Raw genomic sequence first — 19,805 nt, 5'->3', positions numbered from 1 at the left:
TAGCTCAGCAATACATGACTTTCAAAGCCTACCATCCCAGGTTTAATTACCCAGATCTTACATAAAGTCAGACGTTCAAAGTTTCACATACATGTGGAACTCAATGTTAGTGGTAAGACTTGGCATGCCCATATATTCTCTCTCTCTCAATAAATAAATAAATAAATAAATAAATAAATAAATAAATAAATAAATAAATAAAATTTTAACAGGAACTACTCAAAGACAAAACCTGAAAAGCAGTGAACTGTGAGAATGGATTGTTAGCTGGGTGCAGACAGGAGAATCATGAGTTCAAGGCCTCACAGCTACAGAAGGAGCTTCAGGTCAGCTTGGACTACATGAGACCCTGTCTCAAAAAAAAAAAAAAATTCTTATGACTGCAGCCTTTTAACATGGCTGAAATCTAAACATATATAAATGTGAATGATGGTGAATAATGGTGCTGCCTGGAGTCAATGGGCAAAGATGTGTAAAGTATTCCTTGGCCCTGTTTCATTCTGGCCTTCATCATGCAGAAGAGAAACAGCACCATATTAAAAATGACGTTTCTAAAGTTATGTCTTAGGAGAATTACATTTGTGGTTTCTGTGGCCCTGAAATAAATAAGTAAAAGTTTGAAGCTTTGTTGAGGAATATTTCTGTGAAATGATGGGTAGCAGCCACACACATAATCTCATTTGACAGCTGAATAAGCCACTTTCCAGAATAAATCAAGCTCATGCTACAGGCCAAGTACAGCCTTCCTCATTGCAGGGTGCACATCTATGTAAAACATTCTGGGAGGATTGATCCATTAAATTACTTTGGGAAACTGGGTAATCTTGAATCAGCCATGAAAATTTCATTTTCACAAGTAACATTACCAAACATGGAAATAACATTTACACAGTGCTCTAAGATATAGTGGAGAACTGGGCTTGTTTTCTTCATCTTTCAACTTGGAACTCATGATTCTCTTACTTCAATCTCCCATGGGCTGTGGTTACCTAGATTTTGTTGGTAATTGTTGTTATTTTTTTATGTTTATTTATTTATTTGAGAGCAAGAGACAGAGAAAGAGGCAGTTAGAGAGAGATAGATAGAGAATGGGCGCACCAGGGCTTCTAGCCACTGCAAACGAACTCCAGACGCATGCGCCCCTTGTGCATCTGGCTAACGAGTGACCTGGAGAACCGAGCCTTGAACCGGGGTCCTTAGGCTTCACAGGCAAGTGCTTAACCACTAAGCCATCTCTTCAGCCCCTTGTTGTTGTTTGGAGACAATGTCCTGCTATGTAGCCCAGGCTGGCCTCAAATTCAGTATGGCCTTAATCTCAAAGTGATCCTTCTGCTTCTACTTCTCAAGTTTTAAGCTAATTCGTGTGCTGTTTCCCAATTAGTATTATTTTCATGAAAGGTATTGATTGTATAGTCATATTGATAGAGAATGAGAAGCCAAAATCAGCTTTTCTATTAATTTCAGAAGGAAATCTGTTTGGCCTTAGAGAACATACTGAAATTATGTTCACTTGCCTTATGTTTTCTCTGGGCCCAGAGAGCCCATAAGTCTTGAGAGTCACCTGTTAAATATTCAGACCATGATCAAGTTCATCATCTTGCCATGAAGGAAACTTATTTAGATCCCTCACCATTCTGAAAACAGGATCTAGTATTTCAGCATGTAACACTTAAGTTTTATCATTCAAAATTCAAACCATCGCATACCATTTCTGCTGAATATACACAAAAAAAACCATGAAACTGTGACATCGTCACACAACTATCATATACAACTCTTATGAACAGATTGGTATGTATTAACCCAGAATAAAGTTCCCTGTATATTTTATTCATTTATTTGACCAAGTCTGTCTCTAGCTGGATTTTTCTGAGGTCACAAGTTTATCAAAGGGAACCATTATATTGTATGGAATTAGATTTGACCTTAGTTGATTTAGTTCATATCTACTTAAAAAGCTACAGAGATGATGAGGGACTTTAAAATAATTTTCAAGAGTATATAAAAATGTTATCGAGAGACAGAAAAGAAGATCAAATGTGTAAAGAGATATACCAGGTGCTGCACTTATTTTTTGTTACTAGACAAACATTCGACCAGAAGCAGCTTATAGGAGGAAAGGGTTTATTTCAGGTTTACAGAATCGAGAGGAGGCTTCATGATGGTGGAAGAAACTGGCTCACATCATCATACATCCATAGCAGAGAGACATCAGCCAGCAAACATGAACAGTCAGAGCTCAAAATGTGGCTCTCATCACCTAGTAGGGCTGGATTCAAAATCTGCCCCTAGTGACATACCTCTTCCCTGGCAGGTGGAGACTCAAGTTACAACCTCAATCTTAATCAAAATACTTCAGGCTATGAGGGACATACATTTGCATTCAAACTAACACACCATGGACATAAATGAGTCAATAGAAATGAAGACCTGTCATAAAATAATTTATTCTGTGAATTCACTACAAGTTTACTTGAAATACTGACAGGAATATTTGTAGAAAATGAAAAGTTAATTCTAAAAGCAAAGACCAAGAGTAATTCAGATACTTTTAAAGAAGAGGAAAAGGAAGAAACTTCTAAGAGATAGCCTGGCTTAATATTAATCTATATTAATTAAGATAGTGCTATACTAGCACAGGAACAGAATGGAGTTCAGAGATACACAGAAGTAAATATATATATATATATGTAAAAACCAACATGCAAGGTGAATTGCTATGTGGCGGTTTCTACATGGAGAATATAAAATAATATTATTCCTATCTCACATTACATCCAAAAATGAAATCATAATGTGGTGATTTGAATATAAAATGTCCCTCATAGATTCATATATTGGGATTCTTAATTCTCAGCTGGTGGTACTGTTCTGAAAGGTTTTAGAATCTTTAGGAAGTGGAGACTTGCTGGAGGAAGTGTGTCACTGAAGCAGGCCGTGAGGTTGTATAATCCATCCATGCAAACTGTTGTGTTTCCTCCCTGATGATGTGTGGATATGATGCCTTGTTTTTCCTGCAATGCTTTGCCTGACACCATGTACTCTACCCTCTAGAACTATATGCCAAAATAAATTATTTCCTTCTGTAAGTTGTTTCTGGTCAGATATTTTGTTCCAGAAATGAGAAGTTAACTAATATTCCTGATGAAAGAAAAGGAATTAAAAATGGAAAGCATATTTTAATAAAGACCTTAAAAGAAATGGCAAAGGGAAAGAATACCTTCACATCCTGGGGGACAGAAACAATCTTTTTCAACAAGGCAATTAGAAAAAGCACAAATCATAAAGTAGCAAAAGAAAAGATTGATAATTATGACTTTATTGAAGCATGAAAAATCAGAGCAAAAACTGTGTGTTCAGCAAAACTAACAATTAAGCCACAGATAACAAAAATTACATTGACCATACCCTTCACTAAACACTACTATATTACCTGTATTAATTATTTTCTCATTGTTGTGACTAAACGCCTGACAAGAAGCAGGTTCAAAGGTTTATTCTGGCATACAGTTTCAGAGGATAAAGTCCATCATGGTGCAGAAGGTGCGGTGGCAGGAGCAGGAGGCAGCTGCTCACACTGCATCCTTAGGAAGGAGGAGGAGAGAGACATGAATACCAGTGCTCAGCTAGCCTTCTTTTCATCTGGTCCAGGACTCCAGCTCATGAAATGATACCACCCACTCTTATGGTAGATTAACCCATCTCAATTAACCTAATCTAGAAACTCCATCACAGACATTCTCAGTGATCTGTTTCCATTGTAATTCTACCAAGTTATTAAGCAAGATTAACTGTCAAAGCATTCAACATGTATACAAAGACAAATGACATAAATGGAAGACACAACCCAAGTAGTCTAGAAATTATGCCAAACCTTCAGCCTCTCTAGGGAAATTCAACATAAAAAAAATACTAAAATGCCATTTTGTACCTATCAGATATTTTTTAACTGAATAATACAACTATGCTTAATGCTAAAGATACTGAGAAACTAGAATGCTTATATAATACTGGTAGGAAAAGAAATGGAAATAATTCATTGGAAAGAAGTGGTAACATGATAAACATTAAAGGAAGTTGATAAAATATTCATTCTGCTGACTAATTTTTTTGTTTATTTTTATTTATTTGAAAGTGACAGACAGAGAGAGAAAGAGGCAGAGAAAGAAAGAGAGAGAAAGAGAGAGAGAGAATGGGTGTGCCAGGGCCTCCAGCCACTGCAAACGAACTCCAGACACATATGCCCCCTTGTGCATCTGGCTAACGTGGGCCCTGGAAAATCGAGCCTTGAACCGGGGTCCTTAGGCTTCACAGGCAAGCGCTTAACTGCTAAGCCACCTCTCCAGCGCTCTGCTGACCAAATCTTTGCCGTAGTAAACGAGACAAAATTCCTTACTGATGGAAGGAAGGCAGGTTATGTCTATCTCAGTCCAAATAACCTACAAAGAAATTAATTTGGGCTGGAGAGATGGCTCAGCAGTTAAAGGTACTTGCTTGCAAAGCCTGATGGCCTGAGTTTGATTCCCCAGTACCCATGTAAATAAAGCCAGATGCACAAAGCGACACATTCATCTGGAGTTCATTTGCAGTGGCAAGAGGCCCTGGCATGCCCATTCCCTCTCAAGTTCTCACTCTTTTTCTGCTTTCAAATAAATGAATAAATAAAAGTATTAAAAACAGAAATGAATTTTTTAAACATAATTATATATCTATTTGTGTTTTCAGAATGAAAACCGTCAGTTTCTGAGGAATTACAGATAATTCATACATATTCTAAAATACCATCTTCCTCAGGAAACCTCTTGAGATGAGGCCTCAGTATCTATTATAGTCTTATATACTGAAGCCAGAAAATATTCATATTGATCATTTATTTCCTGAATGATCTAAGCTAACAATAACCACTTCCCTTTTAGTCACCACTCCTCAGTGTGGACTTGCCCTTCCTGAAGTACATGATGGTAATACTGATCTTCTAATCTCTTCAGCTCCATGCATGTTTGCCATGCAGACATCTCATCTCTCATCAAGTACTTGCAAAGTCTCACAGCTGCTATTACCGAGTTTTTACCTGAAGCAGGAGGAAGAATGTGTGGCTGATGCTCTTTCTACCTCAGTTCTATACATGAAGACTTTTCATAAATACTTTTAATCAATGATTTATACAAATTGAAAACATCCTTGAGTTTCAAAATAACGTAATTAATACTGTGCAAAAGCTGGCAACCGGAGTTTCAATTGTATAATTCCATTTACATAAAGTATAAAACAGGCAAAATTATGCTGGTGCAAATGCCTGGTGAACACTCTTGGTGGGAACCTTGAAAAGCCCCTTGATAGTAGTGTTTTGACTTTTTTTTTTCTTCCCTTTTTGCAGTGGTAGGATGGAACCCAGGCCTTGCACATGCTTGGCAAGTGCTTGACCACTGAGTTACCTATTGAGGCCCCTATTCCTGCTTCTTAATCTAAGCACTTATAAAAATGTATTAAGTTGGCATGCCTGTAATTTGCTCACTTGTTGTGTCTGTATTGTATTTCAAAAAGAAATCTTCTGGGCTGGAGAGATGGCTTAGCAGTTAAGCGCTTGCCTGTGAAGCCTCAGGACCCCGGTTCGAGGCTCGGTTCCCCAGGTCCCACGTTAGCCAGATGCACAAGGGGGCGCACGCGTCTGGAGTTCGTTTGCAGAGGCTGGAAGCCCTGGCACGCCCATTCTCTCTCCCTCCCTCTATCTGTCTTTCTCTCTGTGTCTGTCGCTCTCAAATAAATAAATAAATTTAAAAAAAAAGAAATCTTTTTTTTTTATTTTATTTTATTTATTTATTTATTTATTTATTTATTTTTGGTTTTCTGAGATAGGGTCTCCTTCTACCTCGGACTGACCTGGAATTCACTATTGTAGTCTCAGAGTGGCCTCAAACTTACGGCAATCCTCCTACCTCTGCCTCCCAAGTGCTGGGCATACACCACCCTGCCAAGCCTTCAAAAATAAATTTTCAAATGAGTTTTTAAAAATTTTATTTATTTGAGAGCAGAGAGAGGGAGAGACAGATAGAGAGACGATGGACATGCCAGAGCATCTAGCCATGGCAAATGAACTCCATACGCATGTGCCCCTTGTACATCTGGTTTACATGGGTCCTGGGAATCAAACCTGGGTTCTTTGGCTTCACAGGCAAACACTTTAACTGCTAAGGCATCTCTCCAGCCCTGAAAATGAGTTTTTAATACATATGCTTTTCCCAAAACATTAAAAATATTTGCAACAAGATAACATTATATAATAGAGCTTTGCAAAATGGCAATAATTCATTCAATGGAAATTCATCCCTTTAATGATCTGAATTCTGTTTTACTTACCATGGAAAAATTCAGAATTTGCCAAGTGAGAAAACTAAAAGGAAAATATAAAATATAGGGCTGCATCAAATAAAGGTATATTAAGTGTTGGAATTACTTTGTTAACTATACCTCTATTCTTTGCTCACTGTGTGAAGGAACAGATGTCTAAAATGTAAGCTCCCACTCTGAAATCCACCATTGAAACAGCTTTTTCAGGGAGATGTTATAAGACTCACATTTCTAAACCTAGAACAGTGACCTTATTGCACATATAAAATAGCAGGTTTTCTAAGCTTCGCTTAACCTTGGCTTCCATTGTTCCTTCTTTTTCTACACTAGTACTCTTGCAAATGTGCTCAGATCTGGGAGAGAACAGTGACTTACAGTCTCCACTTTGGGGAAAGTCTTGAAGGATATAGAAGCAGAGAGGTAGGAAAAGCATGGAACTCAAGGGGTACGGAGCAGGATCTCTGTGGGCAATAAGAATGAAATCAGCTCCTGTCTCCCAACTCTTGAATGAACGAACAAGGGAAACTTAATGAAGATGTGATCACATATCCTAAGGACAGAATGTGCTGGAAGGTTGCCTTAAAGCCTTAATCTGGGTCGATTTGATTCCAGCTAAGGAGATGAATTCTAAATTTGGAAAGGCCATCATGATAATTAAGGATGTGATTAGCTCCTTAATGTCTGTCTACTTAATGAAGAGAAGGAAGGATGATGGAGACAATTTTTGTAAGCAAAACAAACTTCAAAGATCCTGTTCTTTCAGGGAAAAAGAACACTAAGCATTTGAATAATAACTATTTCCGGGGTAGGTCTTGTTGGCTCACCATTTTCCTCCAAAGAAGAAATGAATCACATGGTCTGACAGTCTCCCCATCACACCTCTAGATTCTCTGGTGATGATGGAAAAAGATAAAAGCAATAAAAAAAAGAAAATTGTATTTTCTTAAGCTAGAAAAATCAAGTCCTTAAGCTAGAAAAATAACCCCTCCTGGGAAGAGAAAATCTTTTAAATCAGAGATTCTCCTATTCAACCCAGTCCTAAATGAAGGTGTGAACCTAATTTTATGTTATGGTAGTATATAAAAGGTTTATGGTCCCTTTTACTCTCTTGCTCCTTCCTTTTCTTTCCTTTTTTTTTTTTTTTTTTGGTTCTTCAATGTAGGGTTTTGCTCTAGTCCAGGCTAAGCTGGAATTCACTACATAGTCTCAGGATGGCCTTGAACTCATGGAGATTCTCAAATCTCTGCCTCCTGAGTGCTGGGACTAAAGGCATGCTCCACTATCCCTGGCTTTCCTTTCCTTCCCTTCCCTTTGTCTATCTCCCTTCCTTCTTTCTTTTTTCTTTCTTTCTTTCTTTCTCCCTCTCTCTTTCTTTCTTTCTTTCTTTCTTTCTTTCTTTCTTTCTTTCTTTCTTTCTTTCTTTCTTTCTTTCTTTCTTTCTTATTTCTTTCCTGTTTCAGACAGGGCCTCATGTAGCCCAGGCTAGTCTCTACCTTGCAAGTGCTGGGGTTCCAGATGTGTATATGTGGTGCTGAGGACTGAACCCAGGGCTTCATGCCAGCTAGGCCAACACTCTATCAACTGAGTTATATCCCCAGGTCCCTACTTCTTACTCAGTCGTCAATATGGAGCTGTGTGCCACCCCGATCCCATCACAGATATTTGACAATGATAGTTTTGGTTTCTACCAGTAGGAGAATGTTCCAGCATGTAGTGAGTAGAGGTTGAGAATGCTGCTAAACATCATACGATGCACAAAACAGTACTCAACCCATCAGCAGTGTTGAGATTGAAAACCCTGACTCTAAAAGTATACTTACATGTGAAGCAAAAAGGACTTCTACTATTTCAGTACCAATTTCCATTGCATCAAAGAATAAAGCTAAATTTAACCATTCTACCAAAGGTAAATAATAGATAGATAAGCAAATACTAAGCTCAACTGAAGCCTACTCTCACAGGGGATCATTTCTGATAGCTCTTATTATGCCACATTCAAATATACCAAGTGATATACAACCATTGGGATCAAATTCAAAAGATTAAGTTTATATACTTTGGCCTTTGGCAGCTATTGTTTTATTTCTCATCAAGTAAGCTTCATTTACTTTTCTTTCTTTTATTTTTGTTAGTCTATTGGGTATATTTGGTGGCGTGTGCATGTTGTATATGCCTACACGTGTACAGGCATGTACAGGTCCGAGAAGAATGTCAGGCATCTTCTTCTATCACTCCTCTGCATTGTGTCCCTGAGACGGAGTCTCTCACTGGGCTCAGAGCTGCTTTTTTGGGGGGCAGTGTGGCTGACCAGCAAGCCCCAGCAATTTTCCTGTCTTCACCTCCCTCGGGACTGGGATTGCATAAGTGCATGTAACCACTGCCGTGCCTGGATTTTTCACAGGAGTCCTGGGGTCCTGTAAACACTCTTACCCACTGAGCTACCTCCATGGCTGCAATTTTTACTTAAGCTATTAAAATTCCATTTTCTGATTGCTGAGAAACATATTCTATATTCATTAAATGCTATGTTTATCTAAGGTAACAATCAAGCTACTAAAATAAATTTTAAAGCTGTTTTAACTGGCACTCATCTATAACTCTAGCTCTTGGAAGGCTACAAACAGAAAACCCATCAGTTTAAGGCCTATTTCAAAAACTAAAAGCAGTTTGGTCAAGAAAAATAACAAGAATACAAATTCTCATATGACTAAGAATATACTTAGCCTCTAAACAAGATGTAACAGAAAATACAAGAATATTATGAATTTTGTGCATTAGGGATGAGGTAGAACCTTGAAAAATACAACTGACCAAAATGGAAACACAGAGCTAGGCTCACACCTGTAACACTAGCACTTGGGCAGGGAAACCACTACAATTTCAAGGCAAGTGATTTGCAAGCTAAGCAGAGCTACAGAGCGAGACTCTATCTCAAAAAACTGGAAGAAACAATGTCATTTTAAATATCAATCAGCAAGCACATAGATAAGAATAAGGCATCCCATCTTTTACTCATGATCTCTTCCTGTTGCCCAGAAGTCACACTTTGTTCTCTAGTCTTTAAAGGGAGGTGACAATAGACACAATTCAAAACATTTTTTTTTCAAAGATTCATTCATGTGTCTTTGTGTTATCAACTAAATATGTTACTCCTAGATTTTGGTTGGACCTCCAAATTTTATTTTCTATCTTCCCTCCCTGCAATGTACTCTATTTCCTGTTCTGTCCACTTCAGTTTCTTTAGGATGCCACTGATAAACCTTGCTTACTCCTACCTCTTTTCCATGGCTTACCATTGAGCTACATCCCTCTCTCTAAGTTGCCCGGGATGCCCTTGGATTCCCTCTATAACTCAGGTGGTCCTTGAGTTTGCAATTCTCCTGCCTCTGAATTTACCTCTTGGGTAGATGGGATTTCATGCCTGTACTACCAGGCCTGGACTTAGTAGGTTTCTTTTCATTACATCAGAGAGACTGACATTACCCTCCATTGGTCACCTGCCTGCTTTAAATTCCTTCATGATTCTCTATGACCAATGGAGTAATGATCAATTCCTTCCCTGATACATTACATGTAGTACACTAAAATGGCCTGGCCTTAGCTTTCCCCACTCAACAAAATAGGGCCATTTCATTTCCTCCAAAAGACTTTGTCATGGCTCTCACTTTTGCACAAATGCATCCAGGCCCTAGACCGTTCTCTCCTAGACACCCTGACTCTCATCATTCTGCTCATGTCTCAAGACTCAGACCAAATGTCTCTGCCTTCCCAGGAACCCTTTTCTGAAATGTCATCTCCCCACTTCCATCTTCAGAGGTCCCTTTCCTTTGTGCTAGTGGCCTTTGTCTATCTGATTTTGGGAAATTACTGGTTATTTGAGGATAGAGTCTAATTATTTTTGTTCAATTTTCACTTCAAAGTGTGCTCCAAACCCTCGGTGCATCTAAGTAGACCTCTTCTACTCCTTTGACTTTGTTCATTTCCAGGTATGGTGGTAGGAACTAATTTAACCCTAATACTGTCCATAATGGGAACACAAAATTTGTGAAGAATTTTAATTCTTAGGGAAATAATGAATTTCACTAAAACAAAGTATGTCACTCCTCACTTTCCTGAACTTCAAAACTCTAACAGAAAGAAAGTGTTTTTCACCAGAGAAAAAAGCACAACATCAGAGGAAGGAAAACTAAAGGCATAATAATAATAAAGATAATAGAAGAAGAACCTTCAAACTGCTCTTTAAATTGCCTTTGTATCTGTGTATACCTGAAGTGATGGAATTACTTCTAAAGTGACTTAAAGTTCTGAAATTCTCTGTTATTCCATGAAGTTCTGCCATAAAAGTATTGCTATTATTAAAGAATAATAATGCCTAGTTTAGTATAATTTATCATAGTTTGTAATAATTTTAGATACTTTAAAATCTGTACATTAATACATATATCTTAATAAAATATGCCTTATACGATAAAATTCATATTTTTCATCAAGTACCTGTGGAACACATACAAAATGTCTAGCATTCACATGAATACCAAGATAGAAACATGACCAGAATCTCTGTATTTGACCAAGCTGATATTTAGACAGCAAGGGAAACATATTACAAGAAATACTCTAATGTTCCAGATAATCATAATCAGTAAAATCATGTTTACAATTATTAAAAAATTGGATGAATATGGCTCAAATGTACAGTAGATGTTCTCTTACCAACATATTCATTTACCCAATATACCCACATCACAAATTACTCTATATACACTGACCACTATCCATAGAACTTAGGTACTAGAATCTTCTCCAAGAAGTCTATACTACGTTCGGATCCATTGCCTTGGGAAATTTTAATGAAAATGAATCACTTGGAAAATAGTTGCCAAGATAATTAATGGCAAAAAAATGTTAAGGGTTTAAAGGGAGTGAGGTGGGTGACAGAAAAAGACTCTGTACATAGATGGATGTTAAGGACCTTTGTGTTGTCATTGTACTTTAAAGGAATCTCAAACTGGACACCCAAAGTCAATGGCATTTGGCTACCATTCATGTATGTGTGGAAGAAACCCCAGGTGAAGTTTCCTACTCAAAGCAAAGGCCTCTACTATCCAACAGAATCTTTTGAAGTTAACTAAAATGTTGAGGACATATAAGTGGCACTTTTTAGGATTTACCAATTTGGCATTTTGAATAAAGCACCCAACTGTTTGTGCCCAATGTCACTCTCCTCTAATAAGCTCCTGGAAGGGCTAGAGCAAATACAGTGAAGAATTAATTACTTTGTGTTTGTCACAAGCAGTCTTCTGTGGTATTGGTTTGAGGCTTACTCAAAATTACAGTCTACTTTGAAAGAATCCTCTCTAAGGCCCTGGGGTGGGCTCCTTACCATCACTTTTCTTTCAGAGGGAGACTGGCTAGTGCATGCTGGGACTGTTTCCTGCCCAGTTATGCATCAGGATACCACTCCTTTGTCTCCAATTGCATCTGAATGGCTGAACAAACTTCCAAAACCAAACACTTTTCATGGATGGCTCTTTGGGGCCTGGAACTCTGGGTGTGGGGGTCAGGAAAAGCTCTCTAAAGAGAAGACAGCAGAAGCCAAAGCTGAAAGCTTTAAAGAGGAACCCCATTATGGCTTCCTCCACCAGTTGCCTTGGAGAAGAGCCAATCATCCTGTAGGCTGGTGCATGGAAGATGCCAGCATTTAACCCAACTACAAATGAGGCCTGTGCTATTGGTTTGACAGAAGCCAAATAGTGTTTAAACAATTGGGGAGCTGTTTGCTGCTGTTTTTCAAGCATAACCTTACTCTCTCATTTCTTTTTTCCCTATATTACATACTGATAGATCTGAAGGGTGCAAGGAAGTGATTTCAAAGATTTTTTTTTTTTTTTTTTACAGTAACTGAGGTTAAGAGAGAATGATTTAATCACCCTCACACAGATACTTAGGGAAGAGCTGGGAGCTTGTGAAGAATGGAGAAACCCAGGTCTTGCCCATTGAATCAGGCAGCTGCCCTTAAGCCAATATTGCTTGATGGTTTATTGCACACCATATCTAAATAAACTTTTTGTTCTTTTTTTTTTTTTTGAGTCCATGCTGGCTTCAAATTTATAAAGTAGCTGAGGATAACTAGAACTCCTATTCCTCCTGTCTCTACCTCCCAAATACTGGGATTATGTGTTACCAAGACTGGCTTAAAAGAATATTTTCTTTTAAAAATACTATTTAGTAGCCGGGCGTGGTGGCGCACGCCTTTAATCCCAGCACTCGGGAGGCAGAGGTAGGAGGATCGTCAAGAGTTCAAGGCCATCCTGAGACTACATAGTGAATTCCAGGTCAGCCTGAGCCAGAGTGAGACCCTACCTCAAAAAAAAAAAAATACTATTTAGTGAAATGATTTAATTTCATAATCATGAAATTTTCCTTGCAGTTGACTGTGGTGGTCTGTGGTTCCAGCTACTCAGAAAACAGGAGGATCGCTTTAGCCCACAAACATCATGTGATCCCACATTTTAAATAGATTTTATCCATTTATTTGAGAGAGAGAGAGAGAGAGAGAGAGTCAGAGCATGGATATACCAGGGCCTGTTGTCCCTGTAAACAAACCCCTGGTGCATGTCCCACTTCATGCATCTGGTTTTACACAGGTACTGGGGAGTTGGACCCCGGCCAGCAGGCTTTACAAGCAAGTGCCCTTAACCACTGAGCAATTTCCTCAGCCCTGACCGTGTCTTAAAATAAAACACAAGATTTCTTCACGTTAAAAAAGGGGAGAAGCAATTATTTCTGTGTTTTGTTGTATCTGATCATTCTCCATATACATAAAATTATAGGCAGCTAAGGCAATAAAAATCATTTCTTTCTAGATATATGAGCCATGTTCCATAAATGCATTATGAGAAATTATTGCATTAAATCCGTCTAATTCCTGTCTTTAGGCCAATGAGCAACATGACAGAATGAACATACTGTTGGTCAAGGTATGTTGCCATCAGATACAACAGAGTACCTCAGAGGGAGAAGGTATGCCTATTATAGGTGGAACTCTTCAGCCAGAGAAATCATTAGGTTCAGCTCAGTCTTTTAGGTGATGTGCTGCATACAAACACTATTCCATCATTTTCTCATTGTGCAAAACAACCAAAGTTCCTGAATAGTCCAACACACTTCACACATTAATTGGCTCATTCCATTTACATGAAATATCCAGAAGAGGCAAATTCATAGAGACAGAATGTTACCAGGTTATCAGTTGCTAGGGGTTGGGAGAAAAGAGAATGGTGGTGGGGGGGGGGTTGACTGTTAATGGGTACAGGTTTCTTTTGGGGATGATGACAATGTTCTAACATTAGACAATGGTAATTGCTGCACAACTGTGTGAACTGTAGGTAACAAAACAGGGAAAAAAAAAATCAGCTCATTTTCTTTTAAGACACATTGAAAGGTGGAATGGTACAAATTACTACTCTGTATTATCTTGTTTTTCTAAACATCTTTGAATAGTGTAAGTCCAAAGAAGCATTTATGTCTACAAGCTTCATCTGTTTTACCAGTGAACTAACTGATACCAGCTTAAGGAAGTGATGTGTGCAAAACCAGTGGATGTACCAATAGTGAGAATTTTCCCAACATTAAATCATTTCAGCTAAAACATTCATAAGGGTATGTTCCGTAATTAAGTACATCTGGAAAAATAAAGCCAGTTCATGGCCCTGTAGTATATTTACTAGGAATGTAAAGGAAGTCAGTATGTTTCCTTTCTGGCTTGAAGGGAACTTTCTTTTAAATGTAAACTACAAAACTAAAACCAAGACTACTGCCAGAGTCAGTGAAGTATGCACAAATTAACATAAATTGGCAACTGAAGGGTAGAACCAATAATTGTTCAAGGCACAAAGTACTTCCTTGAGAGCAGGTCTTTAACTGAGGTATTTGTTTCATGAGAACTGGGGCTACCTTCCACACCCCTTAAAAATAAAGCCCATCCCCAGCAGAGTAGGGAGTATTGTGAACACCATTGTGGAGAAGGCGCCCATTGGCCATTCTACACTCAAATTCAACACATGAATCTAAATGCCTAGCATTCAAAATCCAGAAATAACTTTATTTCAGTAAAATTATTTCATGTTTTCCTCAATGCTACACTTCTGACTTTTGTGTCTGAACCTCCTTTAAAAGAAAGTCACATGCAGGCATTGAAATAAGTAGCCACCAGACCTGCAGGCCCCTCACTTCTGCTCTCTTTGTAGAAGGATCTTACACAGCTCTTCTTGGGAAGAATTTTTCCCTTAATATTTTGATCATAGTAAAATTTTACAGATAAATATTGTAGAATTCATTGAGGTTCTTCCCTTTAAGTGCAAAATAATGTGTCCTCACGATTCCTTACCAAAATTTTAACCAGTAGAAAATTACCACTCCCTCACCACACACTTAACAGTAAGGATAGCGTGGGGGAAGAGGCAAGTGATGGTGGTGGGAGGGGGCAGGACTGGCGAGGGACTCCTCAGCCCTCGCTCTTAACCTGCAATGGTTAAGCCCACTGCCTTCCTCATTAGGAATGCTTCAGAGGGGTCCTTCTCAGTCTTTGTGGCGCTGTGGCTGGAGCTGTCACTAGCGAAGGATAATGAAGCAAAGAGAAAACCGTTCTCAAGCACAGCTGTGAGGCATGGTCAGGAATCACGCTAATTTGCAAGGCACTCCTCCCCAGAGTGCCCTTTAAGGACATGTTGCTGATCGCAGCATTTCGAGGTGTTAGGAAGTGACAGAAAGGAACCTCCCGTGGCCAGGTTGGAGATTTTTGTCTCCGCTCAGCTGTGTCTTTCACCAATTCTAGGTGTTTCCCCCAGTTGCATTGGAACCCGCTTCTCATCGTATCCACCTGTGTTGGGGTTGCACTTTAGACAGTTGATGGGGGCGGGGGCAAAGATTTCCCCGTCGGTCCCATCCTGTTCTCTCCCTTCCCCTCCCACTTCCCTGGTTTGTAAGGTCAGGGTTCCCAAATAAGCTCTCTCGGGAGATCCTGGCTTTGGAGGAACGGGAATGTTTCCCGTGTTTCAGGAGACCAGGATCGCGAAAGGGCGAGACACGACTGGACTCGCAACTGGGAGCTCCAGTGTGACAGGCAGATCGTCCCGGGAAATAAGCAAGACGATACTCTCTACCGGCCCCTTGACATAAGCGAGTCCACATTCAGGACGTGATGTCCACTCTTTCTGCCACCCTCCGGGGTCCCAGCTCCTCAGCTCGGGCGCCTGGCACGCCCAGGATGCAGTCTGGGTACTGCGGGCGCGGGGTCGTCCCCAGCGAAGGGGTTGAGAGGCACACCTGGGAGTTCCGCACACCTGCGCGGCGCCCCACCCATCTCCAGCCTGGATTCCCCTCCCTTGCCCGTCTGGACCCAGTCAGCTAGGTGGCTCAGGTAGCGCCACCTGAGCTGAGGGTAGGGCAGGACCTTCGGTGGGGCCGTGATCGTGGCCGTGATCGTGGCCGTGGCGCACGGCCAGCAAGCTCTCTTACCCATGGTTGGAGACTGGCGGGAGGGGCACTGGCTCGGGGCGATCGGGTTCCCCGGGGACGCACAAGAGCGGGTGGCACAAGTTTGCAGGTCTGGCGGGCACGTGCACGGGCCTGGCTCCCGGCTGGCTGCGCTGCGCTGAGCTGGGCTGGCCGCTGGCTCTTCGCTCCTGGCCGGGGTGGGAGCGAGGCGCGGCTCCGCCTGCACTGGGGGCCGGCCGTGCCGAGAGGGGCCCTGACGTCAGCGCCGGGGGCTTTGTGAGCCCAGAGCGAGGGCCAAGCTGGGGGCAGCGGCTGCGCCCGCGCTGTGGCCAGGCACACAGCTTTTACAGAAACCTGGGAGCAAGCGCCAAGGGGCGAGGAAACCCTAGAACCACAGGGAGGATGGGGAAAGAGGGGAGCAAGATTCTAGCATCCTAAGTGCAAATGAAACTTAATACAGCTGGAGGGGACCTTGAGGTCTTACCACCACCCATTGTACAGATAACAAAACTGATGCTGGGGACACTGGCCCAAGGACAGCCAGTATTTGGCAACACTGCCTCAATCCGTAGTCCTGGATCCTTTTGATCAGATATGGGCTGGAAATGGTGATTTAATTTAGTAGGTGTCACTAATGAACACATTTTAGAATCAGCTTTGGAAATAGATCATGAAGGCCTCTGTGGGTGGAGACGCCGTAGTCTGAAATCTCCCCGGGTAATTCAATGTGCATGCAAGACTGCAGACCACTAATTGAAGTTACTTGTTGGTAACAAGTGACTTACAAGGTCACAGGTGGCATTCTCCAGTACAGGATAGCACCAGATCTAGTGGTGTCCATGGTCAACCTATTTGATCCCTGGAAGCCCACCCTGGAAGGTTCTTGGTGACCACAAACTCATTTTAGCCAACAGGTTTGCTGTTGCTTCAGGCCTTGCACTTGAGCTTTTAAACGAATTAATGATTTAACAGAGTTGAAGGCTTAAATTCTTTCTGCATCCTTAGGGGAGAATCTTCCTCTTCACAGAGCCATAAGACCTTGTAGTTTCTGGAGGGCTAATGCTTTCTGTGACATTTCTGAGCCCGGTGTTCACCGGTAGCATTTTATGTTGTGTCCCTTTATTGTTTTGGAAATACATCATGATACTTGAACAGAGGGTTACATAAACTATAACAATAGATAGTGCATTTAGGGGACATTTAAGCCACAAGAGAGAGGCTTTGGGACTGAGAAAGGGAGGAGGAAGCAAACATTTCATCCATTGAAATTTATTGGATTAGGAAAGATTTTATCAAGGCATAGAGCTCTAGAAAGCCTAATAATATTTCACATAAAAGGACAGAGATTTGTGCCAGACGGATCACTGGCTCATTTTCACAATCCCACGGGAATAATCATTTCTAACCAATCTTCATGCAGGAATAAAACAGCAGGGAGCTCATAGGTTTAACTTTTTGTCCTCCTGTTATAGCAAAGTAATCCATTTGAATGAGTCCAGAGTGCACCAGGATGGAGATATCCAACTGCAAATGGCAATAACTGAGGTTGCCTGTGAGAGACACGAAGACAGAGGTGGCCTTGATGAAGGAAATGAGGGATCCATACCAAGCCCTGTCTTGGTGAAGGGCAGTTTGGTTGGCTCCTATTTATTTATATGTGTATATGACTGTGGATGTGTGCATGTGTGTGTGTCTGCTGTGGAGGCTGGGGGAGCCTCAGGTGTTGTTCCTCTGGAATACCATCGCACTCTTTTTGTTTTTTTCTGAGACAGGATCACTCATTGGTCTGAACTCACCAAATAAGCTAGACTGGCTAGCCAGTGAACCCCAGGGATCTTCCTTTCACTGCCTCCCCAATTCTGGGTTTACAAGTGTGTCCCACCACACAGATTCTTTTATATAGGTTCTGTGGATTGAACTCAGGTTCTTATACTTGCCCAGCAAGTATTGTTTTCAACTGAGCCGTGTGCCCAGTCTGGATCCTACATCTTAGCAGATTCCTAGGAAACAGTGAGAACACCAGAATGGGATCTGGGCATAACAATCTAAACTAGCATCTTAAGGGACTAGAGAGATGACACAGCTGTTAAAGGCACTTGCTTGCAAAGCCTGACAGATTGCGTTCAATTCCTCAGTACCCACGTAAAGCCAGATGTACAAAGTGGCACATACGTCTGGAATTTGCTTGCAGCAATAAGTCACCCTAGCTACTCAATTCTCTCTTTCCCCCTCTCCTTCCTGCCACCTCTCTCAAATAAAAAAAATAGTTTAAAATATAGTATTTTAATATGATATAGCCTCCATGAGCCACTCAGGGACAAGAGCTGGAACGTTTTGTGTGCACTGAGAGAAAGTAAACCATTGGTCTGCTCCTGTCATTCCCTAGAAGTCTTGCTTTTTTTTTTTTACCAAATAAAAGAAAGAACAGCTGTCCAAATATTAGACGCAGTGACAATGGGAAGCTGTGTACACAATGCTAAAAGAAAGTCACATTTTAATAGAAACTTTTCCTCACTCTTGAAGTGTCATGGATTGATTTCACCAAGCAATTGTCTCTAAAACCTTTAGGAAAAACAAAACCGCAGATGGAAGGGTGGAGATCAAGCATATTCAACTTCATTTTTTAATGCTATTCTAAAATAAAACTAATATTCTCGTGTTAAGTAACCAAAACCCTTGCAAATTAAAACAAGATACACTGCAGGTGGGGGAATACATTGGGTAAGGCTTTCTGGAAGGACATTTGGCAGTATGGACCAAGGAGACTTCAAAATATTCATAGCCTATGACCTACTAATTCCTCTTCTGGGACTCTCTCCTAAGTAAATAACAATTATTAAAGTCAAAATGAATGCGAAAGGATGTTTATCAGAGGGTGAGATCAAATAGCAAATAAAACAAACAAACAAAAACAGGAAAGCAGCAACTGCTCAACGGTCAGAAAGTAGCTAGCTCAGTAGGTCTCCACCGAAAGTGATTTTGTCCCATGGTACCTCCCAGGCAACCTTCTTTCCCATCCTGTGGCCTTGGAAACATTTAGTAATGTCTGCAGTGTGTGTGTGTATGTGTGTGTGGGTGCGCGCGTGCACACGCACGTGCACTCGCGCGTGTGTGCATGCCATGGTATACATGTGGAGAATATCAGAGGACAAGTTCAGGTGAGGGTCTTTGGCTTCCATCTCAAACAAGGTTCACGGCTACCTTTTCCAGGCTGGCTGGCCAATGCATGTCTAGGATTCTCTAAGTGTCTGCCTTCCATCTCACTGTAGGAGGGCCCGACTATAGACACCCATTACTGCATTGAGCTTTTAATTAGGTTCTTGGGATCCAAATGCCAGTTGTCACACTTGCACAGCAAATGCTTTTTTCTTTGCCCATTAAACCCAAGTCCATGGAGAGTTTTTTTTTTTTTTTTTCGAGGTAGGGTCTCACTCTAGCTCAGGCTGACCTGGAATTCACTATGGAGCCTCAGGGTGGCCTCGAACTTGTGGTGATCCCCCTACCTCTGCCTCCCGAGTGCTGGGATTAGAGACGTGTACCACCACGCCAAGCTCATGGAGAGTTTTGATCATTTAAACTAGGGAGGAAGGGCAGGGATGCCAATAAGTTTGGCCACAGATGCCAGTAATGCTGAGGCTGAGAAATGCTAATCTATACGATTGTGTATCATGTTGTTTTGCCTTTTTTCTTTTATTAGGGGTGGTAGTGGACATAGTCTCATTCTGTAGCTCAGGCTAGCCTTGAAATTACAATCTTCCTGCTTTTCCTTCCCTAGTGGTGGGACTGCAGGCCTGTAACACCACACCTGGCTTCATGTAGCCATGTTTACAAAGAAATATATAGGAAATACTCAGAGATTTGGGTGCTTTGAAAGTCAAATAAAAAAGCTAAATATACATTATACTCTTAGTTATATTTTCATTTGCATAGGTGTGGATTGAAAATGACTCCAAGAATAT

General features: G+C 40.8%; 1 protein-coding gene across 1 annotated transcript in view; it reads right to left on the bottom strand.

The window, feature by feature from the left end:
- Window positions 1-16,038, bottom strand: part of Gpm6b (glycoprotein M6B) — a 194,917-nt gene extending 178,879 nt beyond the window's left edge. The window contains exon 1 of the mRNA XM_004671448.3: window positions 15,868-16,038. Within this exon, the coding sequence (XP_004671505.1) occupies window positions 15,868-15,871 (4 nt within the window). The 5' untranslated portion in view covers window positions 15,872-16,038. The remainder of the gene's footprint in view (window positions 1-15,867) is intronic.
- Window positions 16,039-19,805: the final 3,767 nt, after the last annotated feature.

This window comes from Jaculus jaculus, chromosome X, assembly GCF_020740685.1.
Source record: "Jaculus jaculus isolate mJacJac1 chromosome X, mJacJac1.mat.Y.cur, whole genome shotgun sequence".
In the NCBI taxonomy this organism is placed as follows: domain Eukaryota; kingdom Metazoa; phylum Chordata; class Mammalia; order Rodentia; family Dipodidae; genus Jaculus; species Jaculus jaculus.
This window is presented reverse-complemented; position numbering and strand designations above follow the sequence as displayed.